This window comes from Bos javanicus, chromosome 4 (assembly GCF_032452875.1).
Source record: "Bos javanicus breed banteng chromosome 4, ARS-OSU_banteng_1.0, whole genome shotgun sequence".
In the NCBI taxonomy this organism is placed as follows: domain Eukaryota; kingdom Metazoa; phylum Chordata; class Mammalia; order Artiodactyla; family Bovidae; genus Bos; species Bos javanicus.
In genome coordinates this window covers 56,796,243-56,824,077 of record NC_083871.1, presented here as the reverse complement: position 1 = coordinate 56,824,077, position 27,835 = coordinate 56,796,243, and the positions used below count along the sequence as shown (strand labels likewise).

Here is a 27,835-nt window from a genome sequence, read left to right as displayed (position 1 = left end):
TGTGCACTTAGGGACGCTCCAACCCCAGGCTCCTACAAACACTCCCCAAGTGTCTGAGTCTCAGTCCACACTTCTGTTGAGCCCTGTGACAGTGATGGGCTGAGTTGGGCTGGAGAACCTCTCTAGGACATCAAGGGAGCTCTCAAGGGGAACTGATGGTCAAGGGCCCAACCCAATGCAAAGATTTCAAAGTCACAAGCTGTCCAACCATTAGCCTTAGCTCTGTGTCAGTAGCTACCTACACCCCTTTATCCCAAGGGACCTGCCTGTTGCAAAAAAAAAAAAAAAAGTACAATTAAATGCTGCCATAATAACTACGCCTTTTGTCAACAGTTTAACTTGAGGGTAATTGACACCCTCCAGTCCCACACTTCCACCACCAACACAAAACAAAACAAATGAGCAAAAAGACCTGACTGGAGAGACACTAACACTATGGGAAAGGCATGACAGCATATTACAGTTCCATCCCTCTTTTGAGATCGGGGGCTGGTTCTGTCACATTTCTGTGCCTCAGTTTCTCATTTATAAAAATACAAACAATAATAACAGCATCCACATCATGCACTTGTCAGGAGCATGAAATGAAATATCATGCAGACAACCTGGGCAGGGTGCCTGACACAATGTTCACTATTATTATAACAGCAAGGTACCGCCTGTAATCAACTATATCATCACAAAATGTTGTTGCATCAACAATTTGACACCAAATTAACATTAGTATTTGAGGAGGAAATATAAATATAAGAAACGTCCCATGGTGCTTAATGAGACACTCAAAAAAAAAAAGGAAGTTTGCAGTATTTGAACATGATGTTCACCAAATATGTCATAATAATTTTCCCTCTTGGAGAGATTAAAGACACCAAAATGGTTAGTACCTTCTTTAAAGTACAGCAAGAATTCTGTGAAGGGGGAGAGAAACTCCAGGGACATATAGAAGAAGCTGCTTACATTAGAGAAACAGAAATCTTCCAGCAAAAATGCTATTACTGTATTAAAAAGGGGAGGGGGGGGCGGGGAGGAAGGCAGAGGGTCTCTAATTACACTTTTTTTTTAACAGATACTTATGTTTGTTTCTCTTTTTTAAAAAAGCTAATACAAGTTAATATTGATGCCTAAAGAAAAAAGTTATATTTTTAAAAGCTAAACATGAGACAAACTAGCATTTGTCAATTACCCTTTTCTTTTAAATCCTGTTTAAAATGTGCAATGTGCAATTGCCCAAGTAAATTTTAAGTATGCCAAAACATTAAGAAATTACAAAACTCAATACCAAAATAATTCATGTGTTACAACCATAATTACTTCTATACTAAGAAAATTATTATCCTCATAAGAAAATTCTGGCGAATTGCTTCAAACATTGCCCTTCTGAGTGCATCTAGGAGGAATAAAAGGAAAATTCAGAATTCAGTCATTTTGATGTCCCCATGCCTAAGAAGACTTTGTCTATATGTCAATTAGCTACATGCAGTAATTTTAAATGTCTGTGTAACAGTCACATTTCCTTGGTTTGGGAGGTCTTCCCTCCCCTCCCCCATTTTCATTTTCACAGATGTTTCCGTGGAATACAAAACAAAGGAACGCTTTCTTCTTCTGTTTCTGTGCCCTCTGCCTTTTTGTAAGTCTTTGTCTGATCTACTGCAGAGAGCTACGGCCAGAAAGGAAATGGGAAGAGAAAGTGGGGGAAGGAGGGTTTGGTTCTGCCCTCAGAAGCCACCATTTCTCAGGTGGAAAATAAGACTGTCATGCCACAATGACATTTTGCCTTGTGTCACAATGATTAATAGTCCTAATTTTTTCCAATTAGGGAAGTAATCGCAACCAGTCGGTGGAATCTGACCAATTTTATATAGTGTGATCTGTGAGTGCTATAATTTCAATGTGGAATAAGATCTAAGATGATTCTTTTCCTTTTGACAGCTAAGTGTAATATTGTATTTCCATCCCCGAGTTCCTTTTTCATATCTAAAAAAGAAAAGAAGCTTTTCAGCAATAAATTATTTCCAAATCTGACCTCCTTCACCAATCTGCTCTCTATGAATTGGTACACTGCAATTCAAAAAGGGAGTATGGAGTTTAGTATATTCAAATGAGTATGTTAATAAACCTGGCAATGCTTTAGTAGGGACAGAAAGACTTAGGGGAATAGAGTGCTTTTATATGATACTTATAAACACTTGCCAAATTCACAGGACCAAATTCCATAGAGAACTGCCCAAGAGCATAAAAAAACCACAAGGCTGCACAGACAGTAAATTGTCTGGCAGAAGAGACCACTACAAAGAGTAAGTATCTCATATACTTCACCTTCAGTTACCTAAACACAAACCAAAACATTTCAGATACAGAATATTCCAGACAGTTCCACTGATATCTCATCAAATGACGGGCCAAGGAAATTAACTTACAATGAATTTCAAGCAAACTTGAAAACCACCTCATCCAATTCTATAATATTAGAGGCCCTAAGAGAGAAATGCTTTCCTACAGCTCAGACAATTATTATGAAGGAACCAAAATTAGAACCCTAAGCTCTTACTTCCATAAGACAAACTTATAAGTACATAATTTATAGTGTGATGGTATCAAATGGTTTTTCAGACACGAAGAGCTTTATTACATCAATATAAATGGTGCAAACTGTGCCACATGGCAAAAGTGCTCTGGAAAATGCAATAATTCCATGACAATTCCTAACCCCAAACCAGATTTCTCTCTACCACCAATCAAAGCAGAAAGAGGTGAGCTCATCAGGAGAATTCTGACAGGAATTATGAAGCCTGTTGTAACTGAAATTTACCTGTAATACTCCAGTCTCATGTCAAGGCATTCTGCTGTGTCAATGGTTTTCAAATTTCGGTTTTCAGAGTAAAGTTTTCCTGTTTGTTTGTTTGTTTTTCTTTAAATGAGCTCTTAAATAGAACCTCAACAGCTAACATCAATAAAATCAGCATTTTATCCTAATAAGTTTATATTTTCAAATATTTATCTGCTCAGCAGGGCTCCCCAGGTGGCGCAGTTGGTAATGAATCCACCTGCCAATGCAGGAGACACAAGAGACACAGATTTGATCCCTGGGTCAGGAAGACACCCTGGAGTAGGAAACAGCAACCCCCTCCAGTGTTCCTGCTTGGAAAATTTCATAGACAGAGGAACCTGGTGGGCTACAGTCGATGGGACTACAAAGGGTTGGACGTGACTGAGCACACATGCACAAACACACATCAAATCAGTCAGTGAGGACACTGATCAGGGTTCCTATGAGCCCATATCACTCCACTATGCAGATCAGAAAGAGGACGTCGCTCCTTCCCAGCCGAGACTTTCCCAAACCCAGACACCTTGTACAGAGCACATCCTGCAATACAACACATGGGACATGATAGATGGCTTCTAATAAAAAGTTCTAATGAATAAGGCTGTTCCCATGAAAACAAAAATTTTAAATAGGAAGTTATAAATGATAACTGTAGTCTCTCTCTTCAACATGCCACATATCTCTATATTTTGTTTCTGTTGCACAGTAGAGTGAAAAATGATGTTTCTTGCCAATGGCTAGTTGCATATTTGATAGCAGTTTTGTTTCTGTCTTTTGATAGTAGCTTGCCTTGCACCTTGCATCTCAGGATGCTCTTATTCTGAAAAAGCAGAGGTAGGAAATTTTTGTTGCAAAGTTGAATCACTTAGCAGTTAGAAAAGCATCCCAAACTTGGAAGAAGCACTAAGAATGTCTAAGATACACAGTTCACCAGAGAATTGTCTACAATTGACTGGAACATGGTGACCAGAGCATGTAAAAAACAGATATGCTTGAGCATCTTCTGGTATTTAAGTGTAATCCAAGCCATGTTACCGTGACAACTTGACTTATAAACACTCTTAAAAATTTAGACTTGTCCATACTGACTCAAAGGTTTCTCTGATGGCTCAGATGGTAAAGACTCCCCTGCAATGCAGGATCCCTGGGTTAGGAAGATGCCCTGGAGAAGGAAATGGCAACCCACTCCAGTAATCTTGCCTGGAGAATTCCATTGACAAAGGAGCCTGGAAGGCTACAGTCCATGGGGTTGCAAAGAATCAGGCACGACTGAGCAACTATCACTCACATAGTGACTCAAATTAAATTTATTTTTACAATTTATCATAAATTACAATTTATTACACTAAGAACAGAAAATACGACAGGAAGAAAAATCCAGTCCTATCTTCATGGAGTTCAGTGGTTAGCAGTAGGTTTCTTTATGAAATAGCACTCACAACTTTCTGGTTTTTATTCTCCATCTGGATTTTTGGATGGCAATTTTATATGGTCACAGAACAAACAGAACTATGCCGGCCCCATGCTTCAGAATTTCTGTAGGTAATTTTAAGTACTTTGACAAATTGTGTCACTTCTCTGGGAGTTACTTGTCTCCTCTGGATCAGCCCTGTAGGATGTAGGGGGCAGGCCGTGATTGCCTACTTGACCTCTTTTCCTCAGAGCCTTGTTTATACACTCTGGACGACCTGACAGATAAACTCAACAAGAAACTACAACAAACTGAGCTTAGTTTTCTCCCTCCTCCAAGGAACTCACTGGCTATGGTCTCAAGGACTGTGTCCCCATTACATTCACAGGTTGAAATCCTAATGGCCAATGTGATGGTATTAGAAGGCAAGGCCTTTGGGAGGTGCTTAGGTCATGAAGACCCTGTCCTCGTGAATGGGATTAGTGCTCTTGTAAAAGAGACCCCAGAGAGCTCCCTGATCCCTTCCACCATGTGAGGAGACATTGAGAAGTCCGCAAGCCCAAAGAGGGCCTTCGCCAGAACCCGGCCAGGTGAGCACCCTGACTGTAGATTCCCAGGCTTGAGAACTATGAAAAATCAATTGCTGGTGTTTATAAGCCACCCAGTCAGCAGTATTTTGCTGGAGCAGCCTGAATGGACTAGGAAACCATTTATTCATTGATTCACCACTTACTGAGCCTGCTAAAAGCTGATGCTGCTGCTGCTGCTGCTAAGTCACTTCAGTTGTGTCCGACTCTGTGCGACCCCATAGACGGCAGCCCACCAGGCTCCCCCGTCCCTGGGATTCTCCAGGCAAGAACATTGGAGTGGCTCTGTGCTACCCCCCAGGGAATCAAATGGACAGAACAGCACCGAGGGCTTCCCCAGCCTGTAGCAGGGGTAGGTGGCTTCAAACGATAGTAACAAGAGCCCTGGGAGAGGGCTCACAGATGTGGAATAAAGAACGGTTTTCATTTCTGCCAGGAGGAGTCAGATGTAGGAGCTTTTAGAGAAGAGACACCCCAGTTAGGTTTTCCAGGTAAAGATCCGAAGGAGGATGGACCAGCCAGGCTGAGTGCAAGCTAACTGCAGAGACCAAGAGTCCAGATGCAGCTCGGCACCTCCGAAAATCTCTACCTAGTTCCCTAGCATCGAGCTCAGGGTGCAGGAAAAAGAAATGCCCAGTACAGGACTGGACAGCGGCTGGGGGTCAGTTCAGGAAGGGCCTGACGTGCATTTGACTTTGGACTCTATCCTGACTGCACAGGAAACATTACAGGTATTTGTTTTTGTGTTTCCAAATGAAGTACAACAAATTTGGCCTAGAGAAAAGATCATTAGCAGTTAAAATGCAAGGCATGTGCTAGAGAAAGAAGGGACTACAAGTAGGCGACAAATGAGGAGGCTATGGCAGTAGTCCACACAAGGAGTGCCTACCCAGCACACCCAGCTTACTCATGGCATTTGATCCTCAGCCCAGCAGGACGAGGCTTCTCTGAGCGTGGATGGGGCCCAGGTCCATGCAAGGCAAGAGCTTCCCATATCAGAACCACCAGCCTCAAAGACTAGGGTTTCCATGGCTGTTCCAATCAATGCTGATCAGCCCTCCCTCCCAGCTAGCTCTCTTTCTTCGAGTCCCACCATCACTGAGAACTTGCATTTTACTCCAGGGTTCTTCCTTGGTCCTGGTTACATTTGGCCAAGGTCCATCCTCACTCACAGATGCACACTTTTACTTCCTTCCTATCATGCAGCCTTGTTTGGTGCTTGGCTCTTGGCCCCCATATTTTCCCCAAACCTTCTGGTACCCAGCCATTTCCTGACCCACCGCAAGGCCCCTCCAGCACAACTGGGCTCCACATGCCCCACCCACAGGCAGGCAGCACAGCAGTACAAGAGGGGCTGACCATGACCACCAGAGGCTAAGGCTGAAGTGAAAAGACAATGCAGATACTAACTTCATATAATACTGGAAGCCAGCATCTTATACAACAAGTAAGGTATAGTGAGCAATTTCTTCATCACTGTCCACAGAACCCAAAGCCAGGGGCTAGGCCTCCAGATTCTGACCACAGGCCTCTCTGCGAGAGGCCACAGGCTTCAGACTTGGACTATGTACCCAAATTTCAGTCAGTTACCTTGAACAAATACTTGCCCCTCTACGTTTGCTAAGGCTTCAGTGTGCATACATGGCACCAATCACACAGGCCTAACGCTGGAAAACATGCATCTTGAGGCTGGATTTTCCTTTGCCTACCCACTCTTCCTGGTAATGCAGGTGATACAGAATCCACCTGCAATGCAGGAGACCTGGGTTTGATCCCTGGGTTGGGAAGATCCCCTGGAGAAGAACATGGCAACCCACTCCGGTATTCTGGCCTGGAGAATCCCATGGACAGAGGAGCCTGGCAGGCTACAGCCCATGGGGTCACAAAGCGTCGGACAAGACTGAGTGACTAAGCTGGACACAGTACCCACTCTTAGTTAATACTGAATCCATCTTCCTTCCTCTGCCCAGTCTTAGGAGGAAATCACAAAAAAAGACATCCCATTGTCCAATATACTTAACATTGTTTAGGTGACAAGAATGAGTCCAAGGTTGGGGGGAGGGGAAAGTGGAAATTACCCAGTAGGAAGAGGAAGAAGGTTTTCCAGCTATTTAAAGTACAGCTCCACTCAGGTGTTTATACTGGACAGTCTGAGCAGCTGGTGACTCACTGTGTAGGGAGTATCTTAAAATGAACCTTCTATTCTTCTGGATAAGTTCTGAGTTATCCAGGATATGAGACACTCCCTCCTTGGGGCTATTTCCTAAGGCTCACAAGTGAATAGCATCACCATTTTGAGTCCTTATCTTCCTTTTAAAGCTTGAGGGAAAATATCTCTTAAGCTTCACACTAATTTCTCTCTGATATATTTATACACTGCCTTACTAAGCCCACCTGGGGCTTCCCAGGTGGTCCTAGTGATAAAGAATCGACCTGCCAGTGCAAAAGATGCAAGAGACGTGGGATCAATCCCTGAGTTGAGAAGATCCCCTGGAATAGGAAATGGCAAGGCACTCAAGTATTCATGCATAGAAAATTCCATGGACAGAGGAGCCTGGAAGGCTACAGTCCATGGGGTCGCAAAGAGTTGGACACGAATGAGTGACTGAGCATGGAGCATTACCAAGTAAATAATAAAAAAAAAAGATAACACCTACCTTGAAAAAAATGTTTTATGAAAACTAAATAGAAAACCAAGAAATATTTCTTGCTTCGTCATTTGTCCAGGGACTCAGTTCTATACCTATTCATATGCCCCATAAAGTTAGCACAATGCCTCATAAACAGCAGGCACACACAATAAATTTGTCCATCAATGTGTCACAGGATATGCCTTTATATTTATCATCACTAAAGAAAAAAAATGTGACAAACTCTTAACAGGATGTAGTATCTGCAATCAGGAAACACATACTTAAGGACAGAAAATGGAAAAAAAAATTACCTAATATTATTTATTCCCTTTAGGGACTTGGTATGTACTATATCCAGGCAGGCCTTTCAAAAACAAAGTACACTTGAAGTGATGTCTCCAACCAAATTTCAATATAGTAAAACTTCAACAACCTGTTCTAAGTGCTAACCCAGACAGTTAAACTTATTGACCTGAGTTTTTCATAAATAATTATAGCAGGGCGAAATGACTCATTTCAAGACCCTACTTTTACTGGTTTCTTTGAAAGAACCCAAGGTGATTTAATGACTTAAGATGCTATGAGCAACTCTACATAAATGCCATTATTCAAATAAACACATTCCTGGAGTTACTGGCAGATAAACATCATCAAACAGTGACTCAATTAACTCTGTGCTTGCAAGGGCAGACTAAGGGAGTTAGATCTCAGACCACAGAAAAGGGCTACGGTGATGACATGTCTTATACAGAGTTCCAGGATTCTGCTTCTATTTTCTTTGTTCCCTCTTCCTACAGTGCCTAAAACTGCTCTAAGCCATTCTATTAGCTCAGGCTGCCATAGTAAGGTACCATAACCTGGGTGGCTCAACAGCAGAAATTTATTTTCTCGCAGTTATGGAGGCTGTAAGTCCTAGATCAAGGTCCAGCCTGGTCAATTTCTGGTGAGGGCTCTTTCTCTGGTTTACAGATAGTCTCCTTCTTACTATATCCTCACATGCTTTTTCTTAGGTACATGCATGCTTGAATTCCTGGAGAGAGCTAGCAAGCTCTCTAGGGTCTCTTTTTATAATGACAGTGATCCAATTAGAACAGGGCTCCACCCTCATGATTCATTCAACCTTAATTACATCCTTTCTTCAAATACAACCAGTCTGGGTGTTAGAGTTTCAACATAAGAATTTTGGAGAGACACAAATATTCAAACCTAGACAGCATATTAAAAAGCAGAGACATTACTTTGCCTACAAAGGTCCGTATAGTCAAAGCTATGGTTTTCCAGCAGTCATGTATGGATGTGAGAGCTGGACAATAAAAAAAGGCTGAGGGCCGAAGAACTGATGCCTTCAAACTGCGATGCTGGAGAAGACTATTGAGAGTCCCTTGGACTGCAAGGAGATCAAACCAGTCAATCCTAAAGGAAATCAATCCTGAATATTTATTGGAAGGACTGATGCTGAAGTTGAAGCTCCAATACTTTGGCCACCTGATGCAAAGAGCCAACTCACTGGAAAAGACCCTGATGCTAGGAAAGATTGAGGGTAGGAGAAGAAGGGGACGGCAGAGGACGGGATGGCTGGATGGCATCACCAACTCAATGGACATGAGTTTGAGCAAACTCTAGGAGACGGTGAAGGACAGGAAGCCTGGCATGCTGCAGTCCATGGGGTCACAAAGAGTCGGACACGACTGAGCAACTGAACAACAACAAACATCTAGTCCATAACACCCATAAAGAAGCAATTATCCCCCATAATGGCTAAATAAAACCTCTTCAAGTTCTTGACCCTCTACATTGATCAATTTCTCTTGCATAAATTATCCCAGGACTCACATTCTCACTGGAGAGAGTTTATAGGACAATGGTAAGTGAGCAGTGACATCAACATTCATCTTCTAAACAAACACTTCTTGGAAAGAACAGTATTTTTTATCTTGGACGAATTTGTTTGAAGCTCTTTCTCAAAGAGGAATTGGGGCTCTTTTCCAAAATTTGTATCCCACAGCCATCTGATAACACTGTTCTGTGACTACTGGGAAATGAACAAAGTGGCGACATCACAAGTAATCAAGCAGGTTATAGCAAGGAAAGCCACTTGGAAACTTTTTTTTTCCCACTTTGAAACAGAAAAATTTTCAGACATAAGTGACAAACTAAATTCAGGCCTTCCAGACTCAATTTCCACCAATCTAACCTTTAATCCTGAGAGGAAAACTCTATATAGGAAATAATGCTCAGCTTATAAAAGAGTTTATATAATTATTTCTGATTACAAAAGAAATTCATGTTAACTTTTAAATTATTAAAAAGTAGAAAGTCTAAAAAAAAAATGCCACCCCTCAATGGTAACAATTGGTTGTAACAACACTGCAATATGTAACTTTGTATCCCAATTCTTCACTTCTTGAATTTTCTCATTTTAAAACTAATTAGCATATTTTTACATAATTTATACATAATATTTCCTCTTCTAACTTGGGGCCAAGAACGTAAATGGTTGGTTTTCTGAATCAATTTATATAAACTATGAATGGGAATATTAAATGAAATGTAGGATGCAATTAATACAAATATGATTTTCCTGGGGGTAAAAAATTGAGGAAGGGGCTAAGGGCTAACTTTTACCCTTATGCGAAGTTTTTATAGGAACCCTCATACCTTGTTGTTAGTGTTCATTATCCACATTTCTGGAGAAAACTCTCAGACATTTTTCTTCTTTTGGCTCTTTACAGAACTGCTTATGCATGTTTGGATTTTCTTATTTCGTTGAGAGCCTGACTAAACCCTAAGCTTATTGTGGAAGCCCCCCAGATCTTCAACCCATTCCGGACATCCTTCGAGAAAGGCCAAGGCTTCCTCCTCTTCCCAGGATAGTAAGTACTGTTTTCTCCAGGACCTGCGTTAGGGCTATTTTTAGTTGCCTCACACAAATTCAGGCTTCTCAGGTGGCTCAGTGGTAAAGAATCCACCTGCAGTGCAAAAGACACAGGAAGACACAGGTTCGATCCCTGGGTGAGGAAGATCACCTGCAGGAAGAAATGGGAACCCACTCCAGTACTCTTGCCTGGGAAATCCCAAGGACAGAGGAGTCTGGCAGGCTATAGTCTGTGGGTGGCAAAACAGTAGGGCACTACTGAGCGACTAAACAACAACAATATACAAATATATGCCCTCGGCCCCAACACGTTCACCCCTGGTCACCAAGGCAGAGATGATCTTTTTCATTCTGGAAGAAAAAAACACCTAATCTCTGCATTTCTGCTTAAAGATTTCAGGGAGACATGTTTAGAGAAATAACTTTCCTGTAGTCCAGTGGTTAAGACTCCACACTTCCAAAGCAGGGGGAACAAGTTTGAATCCTCGTCAGGAAACTAAGATCTCAAATGTTGTGCAGCACAGCCAAAAAAACAAAACAATAATAGATTACCTTTATTTTAAAAATACCCAGTTAACACTAACATAAAATGGAACAATAAATTGCTTGGTTTAAGAAAACAGTTCACAACTTGGGGGAAGAATGGTTATCAAATTCACCCAAGAAGACATGCAAATTTCATAACCAGAAGGGTTCTCACCAGCCTCGATCCCACAAACTTCCCCTTTCTGGCACACACACAGGGGTCATGAATGGGGGTGGAAAACAAATACACATGTGTGACTGGCAATTTCCCAAAGCCTTCTATGTCAATGTTATGCTTTCTCTCTTCTTCCCCAGCTGAGAAGCAGCCATGTTTTAGTTCATTACAGAGTGACAGATGCCTATTTCTGGATTTAGTTGCTTTTCTTCTTCGATAGGGACACAAATGTGATCCTGACTGATGCAACCTGAGTCTTGAACCTTCCTGCGATACCAAAGCCAGGGCTAAACATAAAGGAGTATGTTCAGGCCCACTTACAAGTCTTCCTTCCTGGAAGAGGTGCACAGCTCCAATCCAAGTTCTCAGTGATAAGCCATCCTGTACCATGAAAAACTGTTGGTTGCTAAGTCGTGTCCAACTCTTTGCAACTCCACAGACTGTAGCCTGCCAGGTTCCTCTGTCCCTGGAATTCTCCAGGTATTGCAGGCAAATTCTTTACCATATGAGCCACCAGGGAAGCCCTCCATCCTGTACCATGTGTGAAAGTATGAAAGTACAGTCGTTCAGCCATGGCTGACTCTTTGCAACCCTATGGACTGTAGCCCACCAGGCTCCTCTGTCCATGGAATTCTCCGGGCAAGAGTACTGGAGTGGGTAGCCATTCCCTTCTCCAGAGGATCTTCCTGACCCAGGGATTGAACCCAGGTCTCATGCATTGTAAGTGGATTCTTTATGGTCTGAGCCACCAAGGAAATTGCACCATGGTTTACAGCAATTAAGATGAGATTATCTCTTATCCCATTACTTCTTCCTCTGTACCCAACAGACTGCAAGCAAAACTATCAATATAGTATCCAGCATGCCTTGTTGCTGCAGTACTTCATAGGTGCCCATGAAATCACACTTTGTATGAAGGCCACAGTACACCTGTCAAAGCCAGAACGATGTCCTCAAAGACTCTTTCCACCCACCCACCTTCCTGCCCCAGCTGTTTCTACACATGGTCATCTCTCATACAAAGATGAGATGGAATGAGAGGGACTAGAGATACCTCAGGTGGTGAAGGACACACTCCATGTTGAAGGTATTGACCTGGCCTCAAACTTGGTGATGGTAGAGAGGGGCAATGGGTCTTCCTGCCCAGGTCACTGAGGTCCCTGAAGCTTCTCTGTTAAGGAGGGAAAGCAGAGGGAAGCCACCAACTGGTTTTCACAATGTAGTTGCACCTGCCTTGGAGAAACTGCTCCTGAATTTGGCAGTTGGTTTTCTGTCAGACTTCATTTCTAATATCATTAATGTCTGCCTCTTTGTGTACATCTATCAGTATTTCAGTGGGAGGTTATGACAGGCTACATTAGGAAAAAGGAACATAAAGCTATCTTAAGCTGGAATCCCTCACTTCAAATCACATATTTTTTTCAGGAGTACAGTGGTGTAACTTTAAGAATTCTAAATCTGACCTTGTGGTTCCTAAGATGTATTACACACACATACACACACAGTCTGTAGGCACAAATACAGTGCTTTGGGTATCTGAGCATTTTCCCATTTCCAGATGTGTGTATACACTTAGATGCTGTTTGAGGGATATATAAATCATGTTTGTTGAAATACTGTTTGTGGTTTCTGTTTTTCAACATCCTGCTGGGGAAATCTCACAAACATGCAAAATCCGGCATGAGACATTTGCTTCAGAAAGAATTGTCAGAGAAAGAGAAGTAACTTATGCCTTAACCAGGCAATGCACCAATGGGAAGCAAGAAAAAACCATGAAATCTAGCTTCCTACCAACTCGACATGACAGCTAATTGTTCTTATTTTATAGTCCCCAGATATCCGTATTAATAAAGTGCTTCGAGATGACTGCTCTTGGAAAATTCAGGCTCTATCACTTTAAAACTTAGACAAGCAGACTACTTAATCAAAATCAATACAATTAATAAAGTGGAATGCTTCAGTTATCACACCTAAATCAAATGACTCTCTAATCATGCTCTTTAGTCTATAACCTCTCTCCTATTCCTGTCTATGAAGATATTGCCACCTGCATGTTTGATGGGGACGGCCAACTCTAGGAAGCCAAACAAAATTCTTAATCCTATGCTATAAACCAGCCCCATCTGCAAAAACATCTCTTTTGTTGAATGGCACCTATGTTCACCTGGGGCTTCCCTGGTGGATCAGTGGTAAAGAACTCATCTGTCAATGCAGGAGACTCATTGGGTCGGGAAGATACCCTGGAGAAAGAAATGGTAAGTTGCCTGGCTCGGGAAGATAACCTGGAGAAAGAAATGGTAAGTTGCCCACTTCAGTATTCTTGCCTGGGAAACTCGATGGACCCAGGAGCCTGGCGGGTTATGGTTCATGGGGTCACAAGAGAGTTGGACACAACTTGGCAACTAAACAACAACAATCTATGTTCCCCAACTTGTCCAAGCCAGAAATCAGGAAGATAACCGAAACTTCTTCCTTCCCCTAACTCCTCACATTCAATGATACACCCTATTTTTCCATCTTCCAAACATCTTAGATTTATCCACATTCCACCATGCAGGACTGCTCACCTGGTTCAGGAACTTATCTCTTAACCTCATCTACTGCAATAATCTTTCTTAGATCACCTTTATGTCACCTCCATCATCCAGAAGCAACAATGTGCATGCTTTAAAGGTGCATAATGCTCATATTTCCAACCAGGAGGAATTTTTCAAAAAAGAATTTGCTGGTAATCTTTATATTCTAACAATTCTCACCTGTGCTTAATTGTTGACTACATCTTCTCTATATGCTACACATTAACTACCATCTTCTCTATAATGCTATGCATTTTATGGAATTTCAATCACTATCCATGTTTCATTTATTTTGTCACCTGACACTAGGTACATGGAATGTATTTTTTTTTTTTTACTTTTTTTTTTTCTTAAACATGGACCATTTTGAAAATTGTTACTGAATTTGTTGCAATATTGTTTGTTTTATGTTTTGGCTGCAAGGCATGTGGGATCTTAGCTCCCTGACCAGGGATGGAACCTGTATCCCCAGGATAGGAAGGCTAGGTCTTAACCCCTGCACTGCCTGAGAGGTCTCCTGGAATGTATTTTAGAAATAGCATGATTTATGGAAGTCTTTCATTTTATGACTATAAGTATTCTGCTGTGCTGATAATCAAACGTGATTCAACTATTCCTATACTGGAACTGATGTTGTTTCACAGACCACATGGCAAAGAATAACTGTGCATAAAGTGTTTTGCCACTATTGATTTTTTTTTCATGCAGACTTTGAGGGGTGGAATTACTGATTCAAACTCCTGTTTTTGACCATCATATTAGGCAACACAGCAGAGTGGCTAAGAAAGCACACTCTAAGACTTTTGAGGTTCCAATCCTAGTTCCACCACTTCCTGCATGATCTTAGACAACTTACTTAACCTCTCTATGACTCAGTTTCCTGTAAAATAAATGAAAACTGAACCTTCCCTTATGGAGCTGTCACGAGGATTAGACAGAAAACACATGACAAGCTCTCAGAACAAAGCTGGGTGAAAAGCAAGTGCTCCACAAAGCCTATTTTACATATTTATACACACACACACACACACACACATATACATACACCTTCATTTCCAAAAGGATTACGTTAATATTTAACATAACCAGTAGGATACTGCATATCAGTTTTACTGCAACTCTGTCACCAAAAGGCATTAACACTATTTTTGGTAATTCTTACTTAGTAAATATCCAGTGTTATCTTAGCACACATTTTTTTTTAAATGCCAAAGAGTAAAACAGTTGTTCCTTAAGTACATTTATAGTGCTTAAATAAAAATAGCTTGGGGGACATTACTTATTTATTCTTTAGTACTCTGACCAAATAAGCTTACCAGTTTATGTTTTTAAGAAAACAAGTTACATGAGTTGCCTTGTTTCTTCTAATAATGATCAGCAATACATAAAAGGATGGAAAAGAATGGTGTGGGTAACCCTTCAATTGGCAAGAAATTAATAGCTTATTAGATTCATTCTTCTGCTATAGTGGCCAGAGATCATTGCCAAAGGAAATTATATATATATAAAAATCCAAAATTGGTCATTATGCAGTTGATCCCAGCCCTTGTCAAAAAGACCCTAGCAGAAAGACACACATAACCTGAAAGAAACAATTTATGCAATGCATGTGATGGTTTTGGATACTTGTTCCATAGTTAATGAGAAATATTATATAAAAAGACAAACTTTGACTTATATTAGAAGAAAAAAGTATGATTAAAGTCTAAGTTTAAATACAAATACATATTTGTCAAAAAACAACAACATAATGAATGAACTTAACTAGAAACCCAACAAGGCCTAAATTCCAGTGCTTCCTGTATCACAAATGAGGTATCTAGGGCAGTGCTATTCAAACTATCGGTGAGGACCCACTGAGTCATTAAGTAAAGTTAGTGACAATCTTTTTAAGTTTATAAATAAATTTATTTTATTGCAGCATACCTGACACACAACATTCTATTAGTTTCAGGTGTACAACATAATGATTTGGCTGCTGTATGTATGTATTTTTAAATGAAAAAGAACAGGAGGTCACAGAAAGTATGAGTAAATACTGTTTCACTTATATGTGTAGGGTGGTCCTGGGTGGTGCTGGTGTCAGGAAATGAAATGAATTTCCTATTATGGATGACAGTTAAACAATATCAAAATTCAAGAGTACCTCATTTTACTATGCTTCACAGATACTGCATTTGTTACAAATGGAAAGTGTGTAGCAACAACCTTGCATTGTCAGATGATGGCTTGCAATTTCTCTTTTTATTTATTTATTTATTTGCTGTTTTTGTTTTTAAATTAAGGCATATACCTAGTTTTTAAAACGTAACACTAATGCACTCTTAAAAGACTACAATATAGTGTAAACATAACCTATTTGCACTGGGAAACCAAAAAATTTGTGTGATTCACTCTATTGTGATAATTTGCTTCATTGCAATGGTCTAGAACCAAAACTGCAATATCTCGAACGCATGCCTGTAAGTCATTTAATCTCTGTGAAGTTGTTTCCTCATCTCTTAAATGGAAAGTATTGTACTTCAGAGAGTAGATTCAAATAAAATAATTTCACATCTTTTTAACTATAAAACATTGCATTAATATGTTAAGGTTACAGCATTATGGCTGGGTTCCTTAGTTTAATGTTTCTCTGCTGTATAAGTTCACAACATAAAATCACTATGCTAGAACTTGGACATACTGTATCAAAGATAATTCTGCAAATGTAGTCTGCTGAAAAAAATGGAGCTAGAGACAGGAAATTCTTAAGTTTTTTGAAATTGTTATAATCTCCATTGTAATTCTGACTATACAGCCTCTGGGGAAAAAAATAAGACTAAAGAAGAAAGGCAGTATCTCAGTGTCACTGTGGGGCCTTATGAAAGAATCATCACTTATGAGACTGACCAAAAGGGGGATATGTTTACAGGCTATTCCCAGAGGAGGCCAGATCATGAATGTAAGCTGCCATCTCACTGTCTGCACAGCCCTTCAGTGATACTTTACTTGCAGGTATAAATCACTGCTCTTTGCTTCCCACTGAAAGTTTAGAATCCTGTGCCAGTCTCTAAATGCCACAAACAATTCCAGGCAGCACATCTTTATCTAGCTACACATGTTATCTGCACACATCATGGTACCACAAGATAAGAAACATCTCTCAAGACTGCCAGCTAACAAAATTGAAAACAGCTAAGACGAAAGGTATACTCCCTCATAACTCTTCCACACAGGCTACCAATAAAGCACGCTTCTGAAGGAAAAGACATTCTAAAGATCCTGAGTAAATAAGAGATGGTACCTCTCCCCATAAAAATACAAAGGACTTTTAAAACGAACAGAATTCCTACTTTGCTGTTGTTTAGTTACTAAGTCATGGCCAATTCTTTTTGACCCCATGGACTGTAGCCCACCAGGCTCCTCTGTCCATGGGATTTCCAGGCAAGAATATTGGAGTGGGTTGCCATTTTCTTCTCCAGGGGATCTTCCCAACCCAGGGATCAAACCCACATCTCCTGCTTGGCAGGTAGATTCTTTACCACTGAGCCAACTAGGAAGCCTGAATTCCTACTTAGATGATTTTAAAAACCACTTTAGGATAAGTTGAAGACAGGAATGTTTGTGAAGACTCAGTGATATGGATATGATGACACTTCATTTTTTAAATGATATCTGTGACCTTCAGATCAGTTTGTTCTGAGTTTTGTTTCCTGTAAGCCTTAGGGATTTTTTTGCACTGATCAATCCAGCCCACATTACCCCTCTAAGCCTAACCGGGTTCACAAATGTAAAACATCTGGCCCGGTTGAGAGGCTCAGTTTGTAGCTCACAAAGGCTCACGGGCTCACCTGGGAATGCTGCACGCATGCCTGCTGAGCAAATGAATGTAGAAACAGATCTGCAATGGCCCTAACTTTCTGTGTGACTAATTCCCATCACTTTAAGGGAGGAGGGGACGGGGACTGTGACAGATGAGGATGTATAGAAGGCAGATAGTGTGAGGAAAGTTGTCAGGGGGTGATCAAGAATGTTTTAGTCACTGCCCATGGAGTTCCTCCTAGAGAGAGAGAATCAAACAGCCTGAATCAGCTTGGTTCTGGCAGCCTGCCAGGTAGCTTTTGCTTACCTGTGATCTTAGTTGAAAACCATGTGGGATGTGTCATAGCAAAAGTGCCTTTCTCATTACAATCTCAACACAATGGAAATATCTTCCTAACCAAAGGACACACTCGTTTGGAAGAACTCCACAGAATTAATACTGAGAAGAACCTTGGCTATTCTTCGACTGTGTGTTGAGACCCTGTGTTAAGTGACTTACCTTAGGTCACACAACTGGCAGCAAGCACTGTCTTGACTAAGACCAAGAGCTAAACAGGCTCTCCCAAGATAAAATATGTCTACAGTTGTGCCTATTAACACGCTTTCAAAGAGAAAAGGTTCCTTACTACTCAGAACTTTAGTTTAATCACTATACCTGTCCACTACCCTAGAACACTTAGATATATGACTAAGTATGCATTGTTTTAAGACCATTCATCAATTAAATGGATGGGATAGTGCCCACACATCAGGTTTGAAAAGGAATTCCTATCTCTGATACATTTTACTACAGGTATGAAATTTAAGTAATTTTATCCATATTTATAGTATGTTGCTTGAGACTGAAACAATAATATATAAAGATACATAATTCTCTCATAAATAATGAGAGATAAGTATGTTAGAAATATACAATGTGCATGGAAACTTCAAGCATTCAAACTTACAAAGACAGATTTATATCAAATAAGGAAATTGATTTATTACTACACCTGATATCAGCAAAACATCTGTGCCCATAAAATAAATTTGAGTTTTTATAAAAAACTAGAAAGAAAAGCACATACAGTAACCAAGTTTATTAAAAAAAAAAAAAAAAAACGTAGAGCATGTGTGTTTTAGTTGTTCAGTATAAGCAACTACAAATAGTCCTTTCTGTGGTGAGAAATAAAGTCCACATAAGAATCCCTGCAAAATTTTCACCACACACACACATGTAACAGATGGAGTCTAAACAACAGCTAAGCATTTCATAAGCCAAATGCTCAAAAATTAATAATATAATATGGTAACAATCCTGTATTATATTGCATACATGAGCACAACAGATCCCCGCCCTCTGCTTTCACCTCTCATCTCATCCCACCTTTCTCCAAATGTGTGCTCACCCATCTACATCCCCTACTCTGCAACCAAATCACAACTACCCAAAGGCGAGGTGTCTGCTGCAGCCCAAAACACTTGACTGATAACATCCGGTTTGCCATTCCAGGAAATCCCAGAGTGTGTTTTAATCCTCTGCCCACAGCTTGCAAAAGAAAAACGAGAGAGGATCTAATCGATACCAGCACCCCAGCTGTGACCTGGCACATAAAGAAATCAAGAAAATAAATCCCATCCATAATCTGTATAATTTAACACTTGGAAGAAAGCAACATCTGGGATCAACTCCAAGCGGGACAGTGCTGCTGGCCATGTCTGTGCTTCCTGCACTGAGTGCTAAGCCGGTGACAAGGGGACACTCCACGTCCTCAACACTTCAGCAAAAACAATGTCTCTTCCTAATAAGTAATCTACACCCAAAAATGAGGCAGGTGAAGAGAAGGAAACATCTTCTCCTTGCCGGTTGAGCACCTGATAAAGGCTCCCCTTACATTTCAAAGAAAGGGAAAACTGGAACTCCTTCCCAAAGGTGGGTCCTGGGCAAACTATTGTCTTGCTGACCAGTCAAAATCCAAAATGAAAGCTCATATAATACAGGGGAATGACTTTGTTTAATCATACAGCCCTTTCAGGACACTCCAAAGTCCTATCCCCAGGTGAAGTTGGGGGGGAAAAATCCCCTGTAATTATGACTCCCTCGAAAGGCTTTCCAGATTTTTTAAATTACAGGAAAATGAACACAAGCAGATACCTACATATCATCTAAATCACTAGATCTACACCCAATTTTTTTAAAAGTAAACCAATAACCAGGACAGGGCATTATAGGAAACTATATATTATGTTTCCTTAATACTATATATTAAGTATTATATCATAATACTTTCTCTGTCAAACCTTTTGAGAGGTTATAATTGCATTTGGCTGCTTCAGGCTTGTCAGAGAGCCTTCCTTTTTAATAGTCGCAACCTAAAAGGAGTAACTGTCAAGGGGCGACCCAGCTGAAATCAAACAACAAAAACGGGAACTGTAATCCGCCTGAAATGGGAGGAGGGAAAGGAAGGGAGACTCCTGTATTCATCCGTCAATATTAATGTCCTTTGTTGTTCACCTTTACACAGAACACCGAGCGCTACCCTGCTCCTTTTCCTCCTAAAGGAAAAGGATAGTGTCAGGGTAGTCTTTCCTAAAAGCTGTCTCGTTGCCTCGAAGACCCAAGCTTTCGGAGTCTCTCTCCCCATTAACACTCCACAGCTGTCCTCCAGCACCACCCCCACCATGAGCAGAGAGGGTGGTCAGAAGTAAAAACATTGCTGAAATACCCGTTCCCCTCCAAAGACCAAAGAGCAGAGCGGCGCAGATGTTGAAATTTACTAACCCCCGCCCCACCGCCTCTCCGAGCGTGCACACACACCGGGTAAGCCGGGATGGGAGGGAGGAGGAAGGCTCGGGCCAGACTGTCAGAGCGGCTCTTCTGAGGACAGTGCCACATTCCGCACTCCGGGAATGTGGAAGGCAGAGGGAAGGTTCTGCGCCTCCCTTCTGTTTTGGGGATGTTCTCTCTCCGCGACTGTTGTCTCCCTCTCCACCCTGGGAAGTCGTTGCAGCCCTTGCCATCTTTAAGGTAAAGGAGAAGGAGGGAGAGGAAAGCCGTCCGTTCTCCTCTTCCAACTTGACACACACGCCCGGTAGCCACTCCAAACTCCGCAGGCAGAGCCCGCAGCAGGCGGGCTGGCCGCGCGCTCCCCGCAGCCGTCCCGGCGCTCCCTCCAGGAGCCCGTGCCGAGAGCTCCCATCCGGCGTTGAGGGGCGAGACCCCGACGCGCAACCCTCTTCCAGGAGGTGGCTGAGCAAAGCCCCTAACCCGCAGCGCGATGCCAGAATTAGGCATTTGCAGCCGGGCTGAGAGAGAGGGGCACGGGGGCAAGGACGCGAAATTCGCACTCGCTCGGACTAGGACAAGAGCAGAATAAAAGTTCGCCCCGCGGAGACTCACCCACGCCGTATTTCTCGTGCTCCGTAGGTATCCACATGGCTAAACAGGGGTCCGGGGTCTTCAGGCTTTGTAATCCCCGCGCCCCTTCTCCGGCTCACAACAATGCACAGCTCCCGAGTAGTGGCTGCAGCGCTGGAGCCCCGCGGCTCCGCGCGGGCTGCGGTCGCTGGGCAGGGTCTGCGCTGGAGGCTCCCGAGCCCAGCGTTGACACTGCGCGGCCGAGGCTGCGCCGCCCGCCGCTCTCCCAGCGGTGGCTGCTCAGAGTCCTCCGACGCGCTCCCGGGAACCCGGAGGCGCAGTCATTGTTCTGATTCACTGAACTAAGCGAACACGCCGGGGCACTCTCCGGCGCACCCCCGCCCGTCAGCGCCTCTTCTAGCCCTCCCTGCCGAGCGCCCCGCAGCACGCTGGGAACTGTAGTTCTGCAACAGCTCCATCCCGGAAGGAGGAGGGGAGTTAGCGGCTAGGGGCGGGACTACGTCCCGCTCGCCACCTTCTATTGGTCCAGATCGTGACGGCGCGGAGTGGGCGTGGAGGAAAAGCCGCGTCAGTGGGGAATTCGTTTCCAATCGCGTTTCCATTGGTCCCGCGCCTGTTCTACGGCCCTCTTTTTTTTTTTTTCCTCAGCCGAGTAATGGCTGCTCCCAAGACCCAGGGGGCTGCTACCCAAGGGGAGGAGGACAGTGATGGCAACCGTGGTGGAGCCGGAGGTGTCAGTTATGAGGGTGAGTACGGTGCCTCTGAGGTGCAAATGGTTCTTTGTCTTCGTTTCTTTCCAACCTGGAATACAGCTGACTGCTGGACAGACCTCAGCTCCGTCCAGCCACTTGAGCGCGAAGGGGCCACGGGTGGAGCCCCGCGGGACAGGAGGGGGTGAGAAGAAGCTACTTACTGGAGACTGTCTGGGAGGGAAGAGAAAATGGGATGAAATGGCCTTATCCGCAGCCAGGGAAGTTCCCTGGGTTCTGTCCTACGTTTGGAGCTCCCACCTTTACTCTCGCTGCCGAGTGGGCGTGGGGCAAGGTTTGCGCGTGTGTGATTGTAACTCTGGAATTAGCTGACCTCTTTCTTCGCCAGTAGTCTACCCTCGCCTCGGTTTGCTTGGTTTGGCCTCGAGAGATAGGTTTTATTTGGGTTCGGGCGGATTCTCATTTGCAGACTGGTTGGTCACTCTACAGATTTTTCACAGTTGTTGTCTGGAGCAGCCTCTGAAGGGAAAGTCTGCATGACTCTCACAGCTTCTTCCCCTGTCAACTGCCCCGGGCGTTCTCTAGGATTGAACGTAGAGCCTGGAAGATCTTCCCAAACTCTGGGTCCTTAGAGCAATAGGAAAGGAAATGGTAATTTGTAGTCATGGCTTCAAAGAAAGTCATCACAGCTACTTTGGCTTTGCTTGACTTTCCGGTTGTCTTCTGACCCAGTATAGAGAGCGAAAATAAAACTTTGAAAGCTGCGGAAGAGGTTATCTTTAGAATCCCTAGCCCCTTTCTTTTGTTGTTGTTCTATTCATCTATCATCTATCCATTTATCAATGAGTCCTATCTGACTCTTTGCATCCCCATGGACTGCAGCACTCGGGGCTTCCCTGTCTTTAACTGTTTCCCTGAGTTTGCTCAAACACATGTCCATTGAGTCATTGATGCCATCCAACCATCTCATACTTTGTCACCCCCTTCTCCTCATGCCCTCGGTCTTTCCCAGCATTAGGGGCTTTTCCAGTGAGTCAGCTCTTTGCATCAGGTGGCCGAAGTATTGGAACTTCAGCATCAGTCCTTCCAATGAATATTTTGGGTTGATTTCCTTTAGGATTGACTGGTTTGATCTGCTTGCAGTCCAAGGGACTCTCAAGGGTCTTCTCCAGTTCCACAGTTTGAAAGTATCAGTTCTTTGACCCTCAGCCTTCTTTATGCTCACATCCATACATGACTACTGGAAAAACCACAGACAGACCTTTGTCAGTAAAGTGATGTCTCTGCTTTTTAATACACTGTCTAGTGTGTCATAGTTGTATCCTTATAGTCTGTGTATCACCAACATTACTCCCTTCTCTTTTGGTCTGATACATAATTTTTAACATAGCTAGTTGTCTTTTTCCTTTTGATTTTTTTTTTGTTTGGCCACACCGTGCAGCTTGCAGGGGCTTAGTTCCTTGACCAGGGACCCAGTCTAGGTCTGCTGCAGTGGAAACTGCCCTCTGCAGAGTCTTATCCACTGGACTGCCAGGGAAGTCTGTTGATGTTTTTTCAGTTAGGTCAGTTTATTTCTCTTCCTAGTTTCTTGTCTTGTCACACCGAAAACTTAGAGTGATAGACTAAAGGGTACAGAATAACAGACAAGTTACAGTTCAGTTTGGCTCAAGCAGACAGATCTTTTATTAGACAGACACTCCTAAAACATGGGAGCAGACTGACTCCAAGGGAGCTCTCCTCTTCCTTCCTGTTGATCCTGTTTGATGTCCCACTTTCATACTTCCATGCTCTTCCTTTTGCCTATGGTGTGTGCAAAGTAGAACTTGTACCCACCACCAGTCCATGAAGGGGAATACAAATGGGCATATACTCAAGGCTGATTGACAATTTTAAGTTATGTAACAGCAGGCTATGTTGTTTATGTCTTCTCACAATTCAGTCTGTTATGATTAGATGTAGAATGTTCATGAGCCCTTACTGGGCTCCTAATCCTAAGTGCCTAAGGTTACTTGGAGAAGCCCCTTGTTTATTTTATATCCACTCTCTGTGTGCCTAGGGCACATGAGCAAGAGTTGAAAAGTCTCTGGTTATTTTGTAGTGTATCTATGAGCTCCAGCTTGCATCCCTTTCAGCCAGGCCTCCCTTGTTGCTCATGTCTAACTTCCTAACATAACAAATGTGGTTTCAGGCTTAAATTTGGTTCTTCATCCTTGTCATTGGTTCTTTTTTTTGTTAATTTCTTGCTTTGTGCTTTCATGGTTAAATTGACATTTAGTCTTAAATTTTTGTCTTAGCACAGAGTTAGTGCTACTTCTTCTCACTTCAATGAAACCCCTAGTTCTGAAATTATTTCAGTACCTCTTTGGAGAAATTTTTAGTAAGCTCCATTCTTAAATATTGTGTTATATTCATACCCTAAACAGTTCATTTGGGGATATGCCACATAGTCAACTCTTATTTTTGGAGAAGGCAGTGGCACCCCACTCCAGTACTCTTGCCTGGAGAATCCCATGGACAGAGGAGCCTGGTAGGCTGCGGTCCATGGGGTCACTGAGGGTCAGACATGACTGAGCGGCTTCACTTTCACTTTCCACTTTCATGCATTGGAGAAGGAAATAGCAACCCACTCCAGTGTTCTTGCCTGGAGAATCCCAGGAATGGGGGAGCCTGGTGGGCTGCAGTCTCTGGGGTTGCACAGGGTCGGACACAACTGAAGCAGCAGCAGCCCTTATCTTATAGTAACATACTAAAGATTTTCCAGATTCTCAAAGTTCCAAAAGGCTACCTGTTTAACATTTGAAGGTGGAACCTTTGGTAAATTTATCTCACAAAGTAACTCATAAAAAAGAAAATTGGGTATGCCTTTCAAAAGCATTGTGTGACTTTTAAGTACATTAGTCATTTTAAAATTATAAAACTTTTAATCATCAAGAGTTCAAACCATTCAGAGGTGTGTAACGTAAAAAAATCAAAGTTCCTGCACCATACACAGTCTCAGTCCCAAAGTAACAATTCTTGGGGGTTTGGTAAGTATTCTTTTCAATAAATTTTATGTATGACACGCATCTGTATGGTTTTGATTTCTTTTGAATAAAAAAGGATCATTCAGTGTAAGCTTAAAGATCTGCCACCTTCTTTCTTCCAGTATTTTATTATAGACATTCTTCCATGTCAATACATCTGCTGCTTCATTCTTTTTAAGAACTGTGCCCGTAGTATTCCATGATATGAATGCACCATATGTTAACCATTCCTCTGTTAATGAACATGTAAGTGTAGCTTTAGTTTTTCACTAATGTAGTGAACAGCTCTACATACGTATCCTTGTCCACTGGATGTATATATATTGAGAAATTAGGTCAAAGGTGACACATGTTTATAATTGTGATAGATGTCAGATTTTCCCCTTCAATGGTGAGTAGACATTCCCACCAGTAATAATATGAGTATCCTTTTCTCCCAGGGATGGGGGAGCCTGGTGGGCTGCCGTCTATGGGGTCACACAGAGTCGGACATGACCGAAGTGACTTAGCAGCAGCATCCTTTTCTCCAGATCCTTACAAAACTGTGATGACCATCATTAATTCAGGATCAATGTTTAGATGACTATTAGAGTGAATTGAGTATCTGATGGAAAGCGTAATTTTCAGTTCAGTTCAGTCGCTCAGTCGTGTCTGACTCTTTGCGACCCCATGAATCGAAGCATGCCAGGCCTCCCTGTCCATCACCAACTCCCGGAGTTCACTCAAACTCACGTCCATCGAGTCAGTGATGCCATCTAGCCATCTCATCCTCCATCGACCCCTTCTCCTCCTGCCCCCAATCCCTCCCAGCATCAGAGTCTTTTCCAGTGAGTCAACTCTTCACACGAGGTGGCCAAAGTACTGGAGTTTCAGCTTTAGCATCATTCCTTCCAAAGAAATCCCAGGGCTGATCTCCTTCAGAATGGACTGGTTGGATCTCCTTGCAGTCCAAGGGACTCTCAAGAGTCTTCTCCAACACCACAGTTCAAAAGCATCAATTCTTCAGCACTCAGCCTTCTTCACAGTCCAACTCTCACATCCATACATGACCACAAGAAAAACCATAGCCTTAACTAAATGGACCTTTGTTGGCAAAGTAATGTCTCTGCTTTTGAATATGCTATCTAGGTTGGTCATAACTTTCCTTCCAAGGAGTATGTGTCTTTTAATTTCATGGCTGCAGTCACCATCTGCAGTGATTTGGGAGCCCCCAAAAATAAAGTCTGACACTGTTTCCACTGTTTCCCCATCTATTTGCCATGAAGTGATGGGACCGGATGCCATAATCTTCATTTTCTGAATGTTGAGCTTTAAGCCAACTTTTTCACTCTCCACTTTCACTTGCATCAAGAGGCTTTTGAGTTCCTCTTCACTTTCTGCCATAAGGGTGGTGTCATCTGCATGTCTGAGGTTATTGATATTTCTCCCAGCAATCTTGATTCCAGCTTGTGTTTCTTCCAGTCCAGCGTTTCTCATGATGTACTCTGCATATAAGTTAAATAAGCAGGGTGACAATATACAGCCTTGATGTACTCCTTTCCCTATTTGGAACCAGTCTATTGTTCCATGTCCAGTTCTAACTGTTGCTTCCTGACCTGCATACAGATTTTAGAGTCCAGTTTATTTTCAACGAAAGTATTGAGCAGTGAATTTGCTATCTGAACCAGAAAAGAATTCTTCACCCTGATTCAGAACTGTCCAGTAGTCTCACTAATGGTTGGTTTTTAGGTCATAAGGTAAAGCTGTCATTAAAAATTCCTTTGATAACCCATGTATCGTGTGACTTTATCCACATTCTTTTCAAAGTCTATGAAGTGTGATACAAATTTTGGGTGAAACTACAGATGTTAAAAGTATGCATATTAATATTTTTTGTTAAGCAGCCAGTTCAGTTATCAATTATGTCTTTCCCTGTAAAAATCTTTAATTTCTTGAAAACTGTCTCTTTTAAGAGGTCTCCCTCTAATTCTAATTAAAATGTCCATCTGTGTGTTTAATATTCTGGGGCAGAAGGGACTGTGGAGTCTTTTTATAGAAACCCTAGCAATTGTGCAAGATTTCTGCTGGAATGAGTCGCTTTGTGGTGTGCAGGCAGGTGTGACACCTTCCACACCTTCTGTGTGCCAGACTCCATCTTCCTTCAGGGAATCCTCTGATTGTGCACACCACCACCTTCCAAACATTCGAACAGTGACTGGGACTTCATGTTTTTCCGGGAAACTGGGAACAGATAATAAATAGACTCAACATTTCTCACATTTGGGGAGGTTACTGGGGAAATTTTTCTGATGGAGGTGATTTCTTCTGACAGTTAATCTGTGCTTTCATACTGTAGCATTCTGATAGAGTCAACTTTTTTCCCTACAAATGCATGCCCAGGAGATGATGATCAGGATAATGCTTCTTTGGACCTACGATGCATATCCCCCAAGCTCCAAACTTTGCTGGGACCAAAACCATGTCTTTTGTTTTTGTCTGCTTGACCCTGTTCTTGTCATCTTGTCAGTGTTTAATAAATGTTTGACCAAAACTGAATTCTAGCCTGGATGATTGCAAAACCTTCATATTGATATCACTGATTCTTGATTTTGCTGTTCTTAATCCACCTTCCAAAACTCAAATGTATTCATGGATCTTCACTTCACATCTTCAGTGTAACTCTAACGCATTGCATTTAGGGTTCTTAATCCACGTTTCCAGCCTCATTGTCAGACACCCTTCTTCCCTTCCCAAATCTCCATTATCACACTTAACATATAATTATTTGTTGGCAATTTTGTCTACACCAGTAGACTGTGAACTTCTTGAGGGTAAGAGGTGTCTTATTTTATTTTTATACATCCAGTGCTTATCAGAACTGTGTGTAGTAAACATTCTATAGTAATTTGATGATTAGAATCTGTTTGAAATTCGTCCAAAGTGCTTAAAATGACTGCTGTTTTAAGCAGAGGAATTGAAGAAGAATAAAAAACTGTGTAGATGTTGTGTGCTTGTGAAAGTTATACATACTAATGGGAAAATGTAGAATATCATCATGAAGTGTCAACTTGGTCAGAGATAATCACAGTTAGCATTTTAGCATAGTTTTTCAGTCTTTTTTTAAGTGAAGGGTTAGTTTTTAGATAATGATTAAATTTTTGAAAGAATGCGTCGGATCTGTCCTTTATAACCTTGAACTCATAACTGAGTGAACTACTACACAGACCTTGAAATCTGTCTTCCATTATCTGTGTGGCTGTTACCCAGTTTTCCACAGGTTGTCATCTTTCAGAATTACAGCCTAAGTCCAGTCTCATATATTTGACATGACAGTGGAAGGAAGACTAGAGCCTAT

The 27,835-nt window shown here is 42.1% G+C and overlaps 2 protein-coding genes across 5 annotated transcripts in view; one reads left to right on the top strand and one right to left on the bottom strand.

The window, feature by feature from the left end:
• Positions 1 to 21,171, bottom strand: part of DOCK4 (dedicator of cytokinesis 4) — a 481,885-nt gene extending 460,714 nt beyond the window's left edge. For all 4 annotated transcript variants that reach the window (XM_061414091.1, XM_061414095.1, XM_061414093.1 and 1 more), the window contains exon 1: positions 20,790 to 21,171. In XM_061414091.1, coding sequence (XP_061270075.1) covers positions 20,790 to 20,826 — 37 coding nt within the window. In that variant the 5' untranslated portion in view covers positions 20,827 to 21,171. The remainder of the gene's footprint in view (positions 1 to 20,789) is intronic.
• Positions 21,172 to 21,253: 82 nt separating this feature from the next.
• ZNF277 (zinc finger protein 277) overlaps positions 21,254 to 27,835 on the top strand; it is a 134,718-nt gene continuing 128,136 nt past the window's right edge. Inside the window, exon 1 of the mRNA XM_061414097.1 lies at positions 21,254 to 21,514. Coding sequence (XP_061270081.1) covers positions 21,424 to 21,514 — 91 coding nt within the window. The 5' untranslated portion in view covers positions 21,254 to 21,423. The remainder of the gene's footprint in view (positions 21,515 to 27,835) is intronic.